At 39.2% G+C, this 16,763-nt stretch overlaps 1 protein-coding gene across 1 annotated transcript in view; it reads left to right on the top strand.

Annotated features, from left to right (window-relative positions):
* The window catches only part of Ubxn7 (UBX domain protein 7), a 61,697-nt gene that overhangs the window by 8,248 nt on the left and 36,686 nt on the right, over positions 1-16,763 (top strand). The window contains exon 2 of the mRNA XM_038345541.1: positions 13,247-13,394. Within this exon, the coding sequence (XP_038201469.1) occupies positions 13,247-13,394 (148 nt within the window). The remainder of the gene's footprint in view (positions 1-13,246; positions 13,395-16,763) is intronic.

Below are 16,763 nucleotides of genomic sequence, written 5' to 3'. Positions count from 1 at the left end.
GGGCACCAGATCTCATTACAGATGGTTGTGAGCCACCATGTGGTTGCTGGGAATTGAACTCAGGACCTCTGGAAGAGCAGTCAGTGCTCTTAACCTCTGAGCCATCTCTCCAGCCCGAGATTAAGCTATTCTGCTGCTATTTATAATACTAGGATCTCAATAAGTTTATAGATGTTTTAGATCTTCAAGTTTATTTTATTAGTCTTATTGGAAAGCATGATTTTTTTCTTGTAAATAATTAGAGTGAATTTTTACAGCTGATCCACCAAAAGTTATTACTAGGTCTTGAAACTGAAGACTTCACTAAGTTTGTTTCACTGCCCTTATATCACATACTCCTCATCATTCCCTCCATTCTTCCCATCCCCTTCCAGTTAATCCTTCCTCCTTCCTACTTTCTTATTTCAGGAGGAGCCTTCTATTGGAATTTGACATATGAATTTCTAGCGGTGCTGAACTGTTGAATCTATTACAAAAGACTTAACTAACTGCTTTCCTTTGGGTAACAAACTACTACAACAAATATTTCAGTAGTTTAAATTGGTTAAACATACCTTTATTTATTTTATTTTATTTATTTATTTTTTTTTGGTTTTTCGAGACAGGGTTTCTCTGTGGCTTTGGAGCCTGTCCTGGAACTAGCTCTTGTAGACCAGGCTGGTGGCGGATCTCTGTGAGTTCGAGACATACCTTTATTTTTATAGTTCTTTTTTTGTTTGTTTTTTATTTTCTAGACGGTTTCCTCTTTGTAGCCTTGACTGTCCTGGAACTCATTATGTAGACCATGCTAACCTCAAACTCACAGAGATCTACCTGCTTCTGCCTCTTGAGAGCTGGGATTAAAAGCAGGTGCCACCACTTGCCCATCTCAGTGGTTCATTTCTTTTTTTTTTTTTAATATTTATTTATTTATTACATATACAGTGTTCTGCTTACATGTATACTTGCAGGCCAGAAGAGGGCACCAGATCTCATTGCAGATGGTTGTGAGCCACCATGTGGTTGCTGGGAATTGAACTCAGGACCTTTGGAAGAGCAGGCAATGCTCTTAACCACTGAGCCATCTCTCCAGCCCTCAGTGGTTCATTTCTATTACTGATAAGTTGTATACCATTTATGATATTCTTTTGCTTGGCTTTATTTTTATAATTCTTGAGGCTAAAAGACTGAAATGGAGGTGTGTGTAGGCTTTGGGGGCATTTTTTTCAGTCTATCATAACAGCCCAGCTTCTCTCCAATGGATGATAGTATACTACCTCTTACTTATGACTACATCAAAAATGGACTTCTGTTGTATGTGAGAAGGGGGCTGCGTTCCCAGCGCCAGGCTAGCTTATGCCCGAAATTAACCACATGGAGATCTGTATTAATTAAATTGCTGCCTATTAGCTCTAGCCTCTTACTGGCTAACTCTCATATCTTGATTCAGCCCATTTCTAATAATCTGTATGTCACCATGTGTCTGTGGTTTACCGGAAAAAATTCAGCATGTCTGACCTGGCAGCTTCATGATGGGCTGCTCTCTTTGACTCTGCCTCTTTTCTCCCAGCATTCTGTTCTGTCTACTCCACCTATCTAAGCTGCTGTCCTGTCAAAAGGCCAAGGCAGTCTCTTTATTTAACGAATGAAAGCAACACATAGAAAAAAGACCCTCCTACACCAGACTTCTGTTAACTAAAAACTTGGAGTATTTCCAGATGTTTGTTGGGTATGGTGGCTCTTACCTGTGATCCTAGTGTTCCCCCAGCAACTGGGACCCTTAATTATCTTTCAGAGGTCTTCTGTTTCTAAAAGGACATACTAACAAAGGACTGATGTACTAGAAGGGATGGCTATGATGTTTTTTTTAAGTGCTTTCTTTCTCCTCCTCTTCCTTCTCTACTCTTGATTTGAAATGGGGTTTTACTGTCTAGCCCATGCTGCAGTCTTCCCTCCTCAGCCTCCCAAGGGCCGTATTACAAGTGTGCATCAGGTCGGGCAGTGGTGGTACACGCCTTTAATCCCAGCATTCGGGAGGCAGAGGTAGTTGGATCTCTGAGTTCAAGGCCAACTTAGTCTACTAGAGCTAGTTCCAGGACAGGCTCCAAAGCTACAGAGAAACCCTGTCTCAAAAAACAAAAAACAGCCGGGCGGTGGTGGCGCACGCCTTTAATCCCAGCACTTGGGAGGCAGAGGCAGGCGGATCTCTGTGAGTTCGAGGCCAGCCTGGTCTACAAGAGCTAGTTCCAGGACAGGCTCTAAAAAAGCTGCAGAGAAACCCTGTCTCGAAAAAAAGAAAAAAAAAAAAAAAGGAAACAAAAAACAGCTGGGCGGTGGTGGCGCACGCCTTTAATCCCAGCACTCGGGAGGCAGAGGCAGGTGGATCTCTGAGTTCGAGGCCAGCCTGGTCTACAAGAGCTAGCTCCAGGACAGGCTCTAGAGACTACAGGGAAACCCTGTCTCGAAAAACCAAAAAAAAAAAAAAAAAAAAAAAAAACCAAAAAACACCAAAACAAAAAAAAAGAAAGTGTGCATCATACCTCCTTCTCACTTTTTAATAGTTTAACCACCTCAATGCACACTGCCTTTTTCAGTCATGGTTTTGTTTTGGTTGTTGGGTTTTTTTTTTTTTTTTTTTTTTTTTTTTGGAGACCTCACTACATAGTACTGGTTGATCTGGAATGACCTGCATAGACCAGACTGGCCTTGAACTCAAAGAGATCCACTTGCCTTAAAGGCATGGCTACCATGCCCAGCATTCTTGTATTTTTGTTTCTTTCTTTTTGCTTTTTCAAGACTGTTTTTCTGTGTAGCCCTAGCTGTCTTGGGATGAGCTCTGTAGACCAGGCTGGCCTTGAACTCAGCAATCCGCCTGCCTCTGCTTCTCGAGTGCTGGGATTAAAGGCATGCCAGGCTTCCTGTTATTTTCTAAATGAGTATATAACAAGGGAAGCACATATAGTATCAGACAAGAGAAAGAAAACTGAGACCTTATTTGGCCTGTATACTATGTGACAAAATGGTTCTCCTTAAATGGTATATATAAATATATACATTGTATATTGTATGTTATTTATTGGTCATTTACATATAGCTTTAGTGGGACGTTACATTTAGTAACAGCCAGCTGTTTGCTGGTTAAGAGCTGAGCTGAGCTGGGGAGACAGACCAGTCTACAAAGTGTTTTCTACCCAACTAATAGAAACTCATTTGTCCACAGAAGCTCAACTAGAAAAGGGAGTTGTAATGGTTCATTCTCTTAATGGCAATGCCACTGCTGAGGAGATAGATGGGGTAGGAGAAACCTTTGGTTTTGTTTGCCCTCCTGTCCTTTGCTGGAGGTCAAATGTAGGACTTCGTACATGCCAGGCCAGTGTTCTGCCACTGACCTACACCCCATGCCCTTATGTGCATTTTCCTTTCTTTAATTTTAGATTTATTTATTTTACTTTTTTATATTTATTTACTATAGATACAATATTCTGTCTGTGTGTATCCCTGCAGGCCAGAAGAAGGCACCAGACCTCATTATAGATGGTTGTAAGCCACCATGTATTTGCTGGGAATTGAACTCAGGACCTTTGGAAGAGCAGGCAGTGCTCTTAACCACTAAGCCATCTCTCCAGCCCTATTTATTTTACTTTTATTTGTATTAGTGTTTACCTCCTGAATGTACTACTCTGCACTACATGCATACTTGGTACCTACCTGTGGAGGTCAGAAGAGAGCATTAGAGCCCTTGGGACTAGAGTTAGGGATGGTTGTGAGCCACATCGTAGGTGTGGGGAACTGAACCCAGGTCCTCTACAAGAGCAACAAGTGCTCTTAACCAGCCATCTCTCCAGCTATGCATATGCATTTTCTTAATTCACTTAGCTCATGACATTGGTAATATTTCCATCTTATAACAGAGAACTAAATCTTAGAGAAATTAGTAAGTTACCTAATCATACAACCAGTGGATGACATGTCTAGGATTTAGAACTAAGTTTATCTGAGGAGTTTTCAGGATCCCTTTGCCTACATGAAGAAAGGAATAAGCAGAATGTTTTCTCATTTGAGTATAGAGGCTAGGCATGCAGGTTTTTTTTTTTTTATAGACCGTAACTATTTTATTGTTCTTTATTGTTTGTTTGTTTTGAGACAAGGTTTCTCTGTGTATTCCTGGCTGTCCTGGAACTTGCCATGTATACCAGACTGGCCTCGAATTCATAGACTTCACCTGTCTACCTTTGCCTCCCAAGTGCTGTGATTAAATGTATCTCTATATCCGTAGGTTTCTTTTTGGTTTGTTGCCAGGGCTTAAGTTTTTTACACTGGTTAAATTCCATCTCCTTTAAAAACTTTCTATCTTAGATTTATTTTATGTGCATGAGTGTTTTGCCTGCTTGCATGCATGTATATGTGCTATATATACATGTGTGCCTGGTGCTTTTGGAGGTCTGAAGAAGACATCTGACCTCCTGGAACTGGAGTTCCACAGATGGTTGAGAACTGTCGTGTGGATGCAGGGATGCAGGGCCTCTGCAAATATTCTTTTTTTTTTTTTTTTTTTTTTTTTTTTTTTTTTTTTTTTGGTTTTTTTCGAGACAGGGTTTCTCTGCAGCTTTAGAGCCTGTCCTGGAGCTAGCTCTTATAGACCAGGCTGGTCTCGAACTCACAGAGATCCGCCTGCCTCTGCCTCCCGAGTGCTGGGATTAAAGGCGTGCGCTACCACCGCCCGGCTCTGCAAATATTCTTTTTTTTAATATATTTATTTATTTATTATGTATACAATATTCTCTCTGCCTGAAGACCAGAACAGGGCACCAGACCTGATTACAGATGGTTGTGAGCCACCATGTGGTTGCTGGGAATTGAACTCAGGACCTTTGGAAGAGCAGGCAATGCTCTTAACCACTGAGCCATTTCTCCAGCCCCTCTGCAAATATTCTTAACCACCAAGCTATCTCTAGCTTCTGGTGACTCCTTTTAGTTTGACAGTTTTTTTTTTTTTTTTTTTTTTTTTTTAACCAGACCCTAGGTGCATAGGTATGTAAAGTAGTATACATAAAACATTATTGCTAATAAATCAAATTTATGCAGTGAGACACAAATTATATAAAGCCAGGCTAACTTTGAATCTTACGTATAACAGAGTATGTCCTTGAATTTCTGATCCTCCTGATCCAACCTTCCAGTGCTGAGATTTGTATCACTCTCTTAGTTACTTTCCCATTGCTATGATGAGATACAGTGACCAAAGCAACTTACTTTAAAAAATAAAAAAAGAAAACATTTATTGGGACTTGCATTTTTATAGGGTTAGTTTAGTCCATGATTGTTAGGGTGCCGAACTTGGGGGGTAAGCAGGCAGGCAGACAGCTTTGGTGCTAGAGCAGAAGCTAAGTTGAGCTCATGCATCTTGAAACAACTGTGAAACAGCTAACTGGGTATGTTGTGGGATTTTTGAAACCTCAAAGCTCATCCCAGTGACACACCTCCTAATTCTTCTTCCCAAACATTTTTATTCAATTGGAGATCAAACATTCAAATATCTGAGCCAATAGGAGCTATTCTCATTCAAACCCTCACAGTTACCATGCCCAGTTTTATGTGGTGCCAGGTATCAAATTCAGGGCTTAGTGCCTGCCAGGAAAGTACCCCTATGTCCTCAGCACAAGAATTTTAATTTAATTATTTATTATTACTATTGAGACTGTGTAACCCTGACTGACCTAGAATTTACAAGACCAGGCTTGTCTTGAACTCACTGCTGAGATTAAAGGTGTACAATAATTCTTTGGTATATGTATAATTTTTCTATTTAATAAAAACGATAACAAATTTGCACAGTAGAACTCTTGGATGAATATTTGATACAATAGGATGTAAACCATCTTCAGTGCTTTTCAGAGTCGGTCAGTATTTTGATTTTGTAATCAGTGCTGACAGTGCTGCTGCACACACATCCGGACACACCAGTGCCACTTAGAAATTGCTGGAAGTTCTGCCAGGATTGTTACACAGAGAAACCCTGTCTCGTGGGGGGGAGTAAAGAAAATTGTTGGATATTTTATAATAATTTCAGGCCAAAGTTTTTGGGGATAGGCAGTCCAAAGTGTTAACAGTTTGCAAGAGGATTGGCTTAACAACTTCCTCGTTTTGTTTTTTTGTTTATTTTTTGAGACAGGCTATTACTGTCTAGCTCAGGTTTGCCTCAATTTATAATCCTACATCTGCCTTCCAAGTGTTGGGATTATAGGTTATACCACCATGCCTTGCTTATATTATCTCATTTTATTCATATTTATTTAGTCTTCGGGGTTCTGGAGGAGGAGAGTGGTGAGAAGATGGCAGTAAAAATTTGTATGCAGTAGTCATTGTCACTTGAACTTCTCTTTTCTTTTTCTTCTCTTTTTTGTTCTCTTTCTTTTTGAAGTGGAATTGCATTCTGTAGTGCAGGTTAGCCTTAATCCTTCTTTAGCCTTCTGGATAACGTCTGTCTTATATACGCAGCTCATGAGAGACTGAGTTTTTTCAAAAAGAAAATGGAAGAGAATCACAAGTTATTTTGCTGTGTAAAAAGTATATCAAGGATACTGGTGAGATGACTTGCCGCTAAGCCTGATGATCTGAGTTCAATCTCTGTGACTCACTTGGAGAGAACTGACTCCTGCAAGTTTGTGACATGCACACACCTCACACAAAACAAGATAAGTTTTAAAATGTGAAAAAAAAAATAGTTAGGCATAAATAATACAAAGTTCAAAAAAGCATATGTGTTTTCCCCTGGGAACCCCACTCTCAGGTATTATTTCTCACTTTTCATTAATAAATCTGCATTCACTCTCGTTTAAATGTCTTAAAAAGAAGCACGACTAAGAGTAGTGTTCTTGAGACACGTCTGTAGTAGGACTTGACTCAGCTTAGAAAGAGTTGAGTAGGAGTGGCTCTCCTTGGTGAAACTCGTACTTGGCTACTCCATGGTGTTCATAGTTGCTGGAGGGAAAGAGTCTCAGAAAGCTTCTCAGATTTACCAGCCTGCTGTTTCCAAGGCTTTCCTGAGTAATTCTTGATCTTGGAGAAATATTTGTTTTCCAGATTATGAAGGATATTACAAAGGATAGATGTATAGAGTAAGTTATGGGAGGACATGGAACTTCTACAAAAAAAGACAAGGTTTCTCTGTAGCTTTGGAGCATGTCCTGGAACTAGCTCTTGTAGACCAGGCTGGCCTTGAACTCACAGAGATCCTCCTGCCTCTGCCTCCCTAGTGCCACCCGGCTATCACATTTGGTTCTTGAGAAGCTCCCTGAAGTCTGTCATTTCTGGTTCTTAGGGAGATTTCATTGCATATGTATGAGTGATTAGCTTTTACTATTTCTATCCTTACTTAATCTGCCTTGGTTTCAGGTGATCAGCTTTCATCTTGAAAGCTGCCATGAGGTTTTAGCCATCAGTCAACCCCAATTGCATTCCTTAAAATGACATTTTGAGGATTCCTAGGATTTTTGAAATTGTATGCTAGGAAATAGGACCGAAGGCCATTGTATTTTATGTCATACCACATGAAAGATAATTTTATATTTATCTTGTTTTCTCTTCCCTCATAAAAGGGTTTGTTTTTCAATTAAAATTAACTTCAATAAAAATTAATTACCTCTTCCTTTTTGGTTTTTCAAGACAGGGTTTCTTTTTGCAACCTTGGATGGCCTGGAACTAGCTCTGTAGACCTGACCTCAAACTCACAGAGATCTGCCTGTCTCTCCCTCTTGATTGCTGGGATTAAAGGTGTGCGCCACCACCGCCCGGCAGAAAGATGCTCCTTTAGGGCCCTGTTGTAGTAATTAAGTAAAAAATATGAAGGACTTGAACTAAATAAAACCTTTAAGGTAGTAGTAACCGAAGTTATAGAGCAAGGCCAGGAATAGTACACACCTTTAATGATAGCACTTAGGAGGCAGGAGGCTCTCTGTGAGTTTGAGGCTAGCCTGTTTTACATAATGGGTTCTAAATGCATCAGGGCTACATAGTGAGACTCTGTTTTTAAAACACACACAGAGAGAGAGAGAGAGAGAGAGAGGGAGGGAGGGAGGGAGGGAGGGAGGGAGGGAGGGAGGGAGGGAGAGAGACACGCACGCACAGTATGGGTGCACACATAAAAGCCAAGTGTGGTACACACCTTTAATATCAGAGACTAAGACAGGGATCTCTGAATATGTGGTCAACCTGACCTACACAGTGAATTTCAAGCTATCCAAGGCTACATAATGAGAGACTGTTTCAAAAATGTGGGTGGTGGGGTATATGGTGTAGTAATTGGTGTAGTAATTATAGCAGTAGTAGTTGTAGTACTAGTTGTTGTAATAGTAGTAGTAATAGTAGAGAATGAGAGTATTAGAAGTAGAGGTAGTACTTCCATTTTTCATCACTTGACTAATGTAGAATGTTATGAATACCTCTTCACAGGAAAAAATGCTGAATAAAATGTGTGGTATTGGAAACTGGATCGACGGCATATCAATTAAGAACGTTTAACTGTACTTCCAGAATACCTGGGTTTGTTCCCACCATCTACATGTTGACTTACTCCAGTTTTAGAGGATGGTTAAAGCCTTCTTCTGACCGTTTTGTGCACAAGGCACACATATGGTGCATATACATATATGCAATCAAAACATTCATACGCATAAAAGTTTTTAAAAAGCCTTTAATGATCCTTCACTGTGTTGTCAAAAAGCTAAAAATGAAATTACATTGGGAATGCAGATGTTAGCTGGCTTTTTGTTGCTTTTGTTTTTTTGAGACAGAGTTTCTTTGTGTAGTCTTAGCTGTCTTGGAACTTGCTCTGTAGACCAGGCTGGCCTCTAGCTCACAGAGATCCACCTGCCTTTGCCTTCGAATGCTGGTATTATAAAGGTGTGCACTACCAGTGTCTGGCACAGGTTTTAGCTAGCTTTCCTAAAAATCTTTCATCCTGTGGAATCTGCTCAAATTGTTTTTTGTTTGCTTGATTTTTTAAACTTATTTTTATAGCATAATGGAGCCCGAGAAACAAAGTCCAGTGTTTGAAGGACTCCAAAAGAACTTCTGTTCGTTCAAGAAAGCTGACATTTGGGCTGGAGAGATGGCTCAGAGGTTAAGAGCACTGGCTGCTCTTCTGGAGGTCCTGAGCTCAATTCCCAGCAACCACATGGTGGCTCGCAACCATCTGTAGTGAGATCTGGCGCCCTCCTCTGGCGCGCAGGCATACATAGAGGCAGAATGTTGTATACATAATAAATAAATAAATCTTAAAAAAAAAGAAAGTTGACATTTTGCTATCAGTCTTGGCAAGGGGTCTCACGTATAGAGAAGGATGTCTAACAAGGCCTGTTGCAGTTATATCACCCATGTGGTCTTGGAGAACTTTCTAGCCAACTATCAGCTCTTTGGTTTTTCAAGACAGGGTTTTTCTGTAGCTTTTGGAGACTGTCTTGGAACTTACTCTGTAGACCAGGCTGACCTCGAATTCATAGAGATCCTCTTCCCTCTGCTTCCCGTGTGCTGGGATTAAAGGCATGTGCCACCTCTGCCCAGCTTCAGCTATCAACTCTCAAGCTTTTAGAAGGGTATTCCTTCAATGCCAGGCTCCAAACAGTCTTCAGGTAAAAGTTCCAGGGTATGCTATACTAGATGATAGTAAACAAATCAAAGATGAGCCCTAGACAAGGGGGTGATGCCATAATTCCAGTACTCGATGGCAAATATGTGTACCCACTGAGCCAGCTTTCCGGTCCCTAGTCTCAGCACTTGGAATGTCAAAGTAGGGGACTACAGTTTGAAGTCAGCCTGGGCTACAATGTGAGACTCTGTTTCAAAAGAACAGAGGCTGGGGTTGGAGAGAGATGGCTCAGTGATTAAAAGCTCTTGCTATGCAGTCTTAAGGACCAGAGTTTTAATCTCACCACCATATAACAAGCGGGGCTCCCTGCAAATGCCGTGGACTCCAGCTTTAGGAAGTTGGAAGACACTACATAATGGCAATGGCCTCTGTGCTTTTAGATGTGTGCGACTGCACATACATACGTGCACTTAAGCAGATAGACACATTCAAATAAGTAATGAAAAGAATAAAAATTACAAAGCTACAGAGATGGCTCAGCAGTTAAGAGCACAAACTGTTCTTGCAGAGGATTTAAGCACATGCATTGACTCAACTACCAACTTGAAGGAATCTGACACCCTCTCTGGATTCATGTGCACATACCCATCTCCTCATACACACACATTGAAGTGTTTGCTTATTTTGTTCTATTTTTAAATAAAATTTGGGAGTCAGATATTGATTAGAGATTCGGCCTGTAACTACTTCTCTCCCCTTCTCCGATTCAAAAGGACCCCACAAATCTTTCCAAGCCCCTCATTACTACTTCCTGTATCTACTCTATTTGTATCTTGGGTCTTCCAAAACCTCTATGGTTAATTCTGCTCAGCTAATCACTAACTTTGTCTCTTGGTTCAAGTTTAACTTTATTGGCAGTCTCAGAGTGTCAGAGCAAACAAATATCTTTCAACAATATATACACAATGAAAAGATTAAAATTTAAAAATAACACAGAAAAATTGGATGATGAGTGAGATCCAGGAAAAAATAAGATAGTGATCCCTAGAAATTGCAGAAAGTTTATAGTGTAGTATTATGTTTCTTATTAATAGAGATACTTGAAATTAAAGGTTGAAGTAGGAATGTGAATTGAGGCTTTCTTAAAACATGATCAGATGAAGAACTTGGAAAAAATAGAACTATTTATAAAGGATTAAATGATGTTAAATCAGTTGATATACCTAAAGTGAACTAGAAGATAGCAGTAAAGATATCACCAGGTCAAAATGAGCTGCCACGCACCTGTAATTCCAGGACTAGGAGACTGAGGAAGGTGGAGGCCAGTCTGGGTTACAGAGCCAAACTCTATCTCAGAAGGAATAAACAATAAGATACTGCTGAGAAAGCAGCATGAAGATATAAAGAGGCAGCATTTAAAAAAAGATGATTCGGGGTCGTGGTGACACATGCCTTTAATCTCAGCACTCAGAAGGCAGAAGCAAGCAGATTTCTGTGAGTGTGAGGCCAGTCTGGTATACAAAGGAGTTCTAGGACAGGCAGGGCAAACACACAGAAACCCTATTTTGAAAAGAAAGAAAGAAAAAAAGAAAGAAAGAAAGAAAAGAAATCCAGTTAATCCCCCAAAATAAATAAGATTAGTTTTGACAAGTCACAGTGGAAACTGCAGACCAGTGACAGAAACCTTAAAAGGTCTAGAACCAACAGACTGCTCTAAAAATAATTTTCATTAAGCTGACAACTGATTTCCCAGCTATAGCAACAGAAAGCAGAGGACATTGGAATTCTGCCTTGTGTACTGAGACAAAACATCTGTCAGCCTGAAATGGCATACTCAGTAAAATGCTTTCAGAATAGACATTTTGAGACTAAAGTCTTAGTGCATTTGCTACCAATAAAACAAGAGTCCAAGGGATATAATTCAGATAAAGAAAACTCATCTCAAATAGAAAGCTCAAGGTGATTTGCAGTGGCCACATAATATTTAAATCAAATACATATTATATGGTTTACATTGTACTAGTATAGAATGCTTTATGTTTCAAAATTTGCTTCATTAACTGAATCTACTCTGAACATATTTCTGGACATGTGTTGCATGTAATATTTCATGTTGATTTGATTCAAGAAGTCTGTACAACTGAGTAAAAAAGGAATTTCTAGTACATGTAAATTATTTTTTTAAAATATTTATTTATTATGTATACAATATTCTGTCTGTGTGTATGCCTGCAGGCCAGAAGAGGGCACCAGACCCCATTACAAATGGTTGTGAGCCACCATGTGGTTGCTGGGAATTGTACTCAGGACCTTTGGAAGAGGACTTTACCAATTTACATTTTACTCAACAGATTGTACTGGCTTTATTTACAAATGATTGTTTGGACCAGTTTTAAATAGCAAAGGTTGACGTTTCTTACCAGATATTTATATCTTGACAAAAATGGCCTCTGTTTGCTTCTCTTGGTTTGACATTAAAAATGTGTTCTGGAGCCAGGCCTTGGTGACACTTGCCTTTAATTCTTTAATCCCAGCATTTGGGAGGCAGAGGGAAATGGAGATCTGTGAGTTCAAGGTCGACCTTGTCCACAGAGTGAGTTCCAGGACAGGCTCCAAAGCAACAGAGAAACCCTGTCTCAAAAAAAAAAAAAAGTTAAAAGTGTTCTGAGTTTGAGCCATAGCCTAGCCCATCCTCAAAAAATTTTTGAGTAGATGAGAAAATGTTAGTTGAGTTGCATTCTTTCTAACAATATTTCTAACTTTCTAGAATGTAGTCTTTAATTTTTCTTTATTCCATTTTATTACTAACAAATAATATCTTGATTTTGGTTTTGGTTTTGATTTTTGAAACAGGGTTTTGCAGTATAGTCCCAGGTTGGTCTTAAACTCACAGAAATCCACCTTTCTCTGAGTCCCCAGTGTTTGTATGTACCACTACATTAGTAAATTCAGCCATTTAAAGAAATTGCACATAGAGCTGAGCATATGCAAGCATAAGGATTTGAATTCAGATCCCCAAACTCTATGAAAAACCAGTTACTGTAGCACACATCTGTAACCCCAGTGTTTCTATATTGAGATGAGAGGCTAGAGAATCTCCTGAAAGCTTGTTATGTCACTAGCCTCCGTATGTAGTGGCAGGTAAGAGACTCTTTCTCTGACAAGACAGAAGCAAGGAACAGTACTAGATATTGTCCTTTGACCTCCGTGCAAGTGCCATGGTACACCCACATGCACATACATGCATATGCACCCACATAATATACAAACAAATGACAAATAGCCAGCCAAGCGTAGTAGATTACTAATCTTAATTGTAAGATTAGTATTTGAGGCTGAGGCAGAGGATTTCTGAGTTGAGCTATAGTATGAGACCTGTCTTAAACAGAAAACTACAAACATACTCGAAAAAGAAAAGAACTGCCATTTTTTTGTTGTTGTTGTTGTTCTCATTTGTACTCTTGTCTTACTGCTGTGTTATTGTTATGTTGTTTTCTAGCTCTGGTATTTATTCCAGCCAACTGGACAGAAGTGAATGAATGTGTTTTTGTACAAGTCATTTTAAAGTGGGGGGGAGCGGGGGAAGACTGTTAATCTTTTTGGGGATTCTATGTTTTAACATGAGCTGGAATGTAAGATGTCATTTTTAACTTTTTTTTTTCTGTTTACTTGCTTTATCAGGTGCAAGTGAAAGTGTAGGAAAACATATGCTTGAAGCTTGTAACAACAACCTGGAGATGGCAGTCACTATGTTTTTGGATGGTGGAGGAATTGCTGAGGAGCCCAGTACCAGTTCAGCAAGTGTTTCTGCAGTCAGACCACACACAGAGTATGAATTTATTATTTATTGTAACAGTTACTCTTTGCCTAAATTAACTGGTTGCATTTTTATCAAAATTAAGTCAAGTTTTGAAAAACATTTAAGGTTGAAAGCCTCTGAAAAATATGTGGAAATTTTTGTGTTTACTATACCTTAAATTCTCTAGAGCATACCATCTTGTCTCTTCATTTATTTATTTTCATCTTGTCTCTTTAATCCTCTCTCATTTTTAGTCTTCAAACTAAAAATGGGTTAATTAATTAATGTGGGTTAAAGGTGGGCAGGCGGGTAGGTGACAGAGTACAGGGTACAACTGCTTGATTATAATTGGCCTGAGATTGGGGTTTATGTACTCCACAGCCACCAGCTATACAACAAAAAGAATTTTGTTGGCTTAGGATTTTGCTCAGTTGATAAAGTGTTTGCCTAACATCCACGAAGTTGTGGGTTTAACCCTCAATACTGGATAAACCAGACTTGGTGACACATGCTTGTAGTCCTAGCACTGAGAAGGTGGAGAAAGGAGCAATCTTCAGCTATGTAGCAGGTTTGAAGTCGTTTTGTTTTTTGTTCTTTTTAAAGAACGTTATAGTTTGGTATTATTATTATTTTCTCTCTCAGGAAACTAGAGCATGCCTGTTTTTTCCTAAGCTTCGCCGCAGTTAAAAAGCTTTTTCTTCCAAAGGACCTGGGTTCAATTCCCAGCATCCACATGGTAGCTCAAAACTGTAATTTCAGTTCAAGGGGATCTGACACTAACACAAACATGCATGCAGACAAAACACCAATGCACATAAAATAAAAGTAAACACATTATTTTAAAAAATTCTAATCCTTCATTCTTTTTTTTTGCTTGTTTGTTTGTTTGTTTGAGACTTTGTGTGTGTGTGTGTGTGTGTGTGTGTGTGTGTGTGTGTGTGTGTATCCTTGGTTGTCCTGGAACCAGTCTGGCTTCGAATTCACAGAAGTCTTCCTGCTTGCCTCTGCCTCCTAAGTGCTGTGATTAAAGGTGTGTGCCATCACTGCCCGGTTCAGTCCTTTATTCTTTAGTTACCTGCCTAATCACTAATGACATCCCCACTGTATATAGAACTGTATATATTTGATTTTTTTTCTAGCCCTTTATATTTGATTAGTAAGAGTTTGCAATAAATACCTAACTTTTGAGCAAAATTTCATCAGTCTTTGGAAAGTATTAGGCCCGAACCTCGTTGGGAGTACTATAGGCACATGTCTCTGCTCTCAGATGGCCATTGAGTTTTTTGTTTGTTTTGAGATACCATTGCTATGTAGCCTAGGTTGGCCTTGAATTCATATCTTCCTGTGTATTAGGATTCCAGGTGTGCCTACAATTCCTGACTAAGTATTAGCTTTAACAACAACAACCAAAAACAAAACAAAATAAAACAAAAAAACGTTAAAAGGGGCAAGGCTTAGTAGCCCGTGCCTTTAGTTCCATCACTCAGGAGGCAGAGGCTGGCATGGTCTACATAGTCCCTGTCTCGAAAAACAGAACCAAACCAGAAAAACTCTTAATTTAAAAGTCCCTAAGTAAGACTTTAATACTCTTAGTCTTTTGTAATTCTCATAATTTATAAGATGAGAAACAAAGGAGTCATTTTAAGTACTACAGGCAAAGGGCCAGGCTTTTATTTTTATGAAATCAGGTATAATTTAAGAACCAGGTCATATACAAGTATAATTGCTCCTTTGTTGAGTTAGTTTCAGATTAATGGAATATTGTTTTTACATACGTTATGAACTTTAGAGATCATATTAATAGCTTACAAAGTTTTTGCTTGTTTGTTTTTTGTTTTCTGTTGACATTTGTCTTAAGTGTGATCCCATTCCTTAACATGGCTCAGAGTTTTAATAGAAATCAATATTGAGCCAGATGATATGTTATGCACCTTTATTACAGCTCACTGGAGGCAGACAAGTGGATCTCTGAATTCTTAGATTATTCTTGCCTGCATAGCACATTCCAGGCTAGCCTGCTCCAGTAAACAAACAAACAAACAAATAATATTTAAAAAATTAGTTGATAGAAACATTAATAGTAGATATTTGCAGTTGATCTGTGGGAGTGTGTGTGTGTGTGTGTGTGTGTCTAACTGTATCTGAAATAGTAGTTTTTGTTTTGAGACCAGGTCTTTTTCTGACTGACCTGGAACTCACTATGTAGACCAGGCTGACCTCAAACTCAGAGATCTATCTGCATCTCTTCTGGGTGCTGGGATTAAAGGTGTGCACCACTATGACTGGCAGTTTGGCTTTTATTTTTGTTTTAATACCTTTGACAGCATTGTGTGCATGTGCATGTGCCTGTGTTGAAAGATGAATGAAACCCAGGGCCTCATCATTGCTGGGCAAGTACTCTGCCATCAAGTTAAATCCTAGCCATATAGCATTTATTTTTACCTTTTTGAGGTAGCGTTTCATTGCTTTGTCTAACCTAGTCTCAAACTCCTTAGCTCCAGAGATTCTTTTGATTCAGCCTTTTTTTTTATTTTTTATTTATTTTTTTTAAATATTTATTAATTATGTATACAATATTCTGTCTGTATGTATGCCTGCAGGCCAGAAGAGGGCACCAGACCCCATTACAGATGTTTGTGAGCCACCATGTGGTTGCTGGGAATTGAACTCAGGACCTTTGGAAGAGCAGGCAATGCTCTTAACCTCTGAGCCATCTCTCCAGCCCCCCAGCCTTTTTTTTTTTAAACTTTATTTTTATTTTCTGTGCATTGTTGTTTTACTTGGATGTCTGTGTGAAGTTGCCTCTGGAACCGGAGTCAGAGACAGTTGCAAGCTGCCATGTGGGTGCTGGAAGTTGAACCTGGGTCCTCTGGAAGGGCAGTCAGTTCTTAACTGAGAGCCATCTCTCCAGCCCCCTTGATTTAGCCTTTTAAGTAACAAATATTTCTCATAAATGAGTATCTTTTGCTATTTAGTTGTATCATGATTTGCTTAAATTATGTGCTAACTGATGAGCATTTAATAGTAGCTCCTAATTCCTTAACTAGCATTTCCCTTCCAAATCACCATCTGTTTTCCCACTCAGTGTAGTTAACATTGCCAAACATCTTCAGTAATTGAGTCTTACTTTATAGGTATTTTTTAAAAAAAGATGTTCGTGTTCATACCCATGTGTGTGTGAGTGCCCATGGAGGCCAGTAGAGAGTGTGTGATTTCTTAGAACTAGTGTTACAGGTTTTTGTGAATGATAGGATCAAAACTCATGATTGAGCAAGCACCAAGCCCCCTTAACTACTGAGTCATCTCTCCATCCTCAGGACTATTAATATATTTGATTTATTGGATTGCAGTTTAGTAGTAAATTGTCTTAGACTGAGGCAATTTTACACATACCATGTG

The sequence above is a fragment of the Arvicola amphibius genome, chromosome 10, assembly GCF_903992535.2.
Source record: "Arvicola amphibius chromosome 10, mArvAmp1.2, whole genome shotgun sequence".
NCBI classification, from domain to species: Eukaryota; Metazoa; Chordata; class Mammalia; order Rodentia; family Cricetidae; genus Arvicola; species Arvicola amphibius.
Note: the sequence above shows the minus strand (reverse complement) of the source record. Positions and strands in the feature narration are given on the sequence as shown.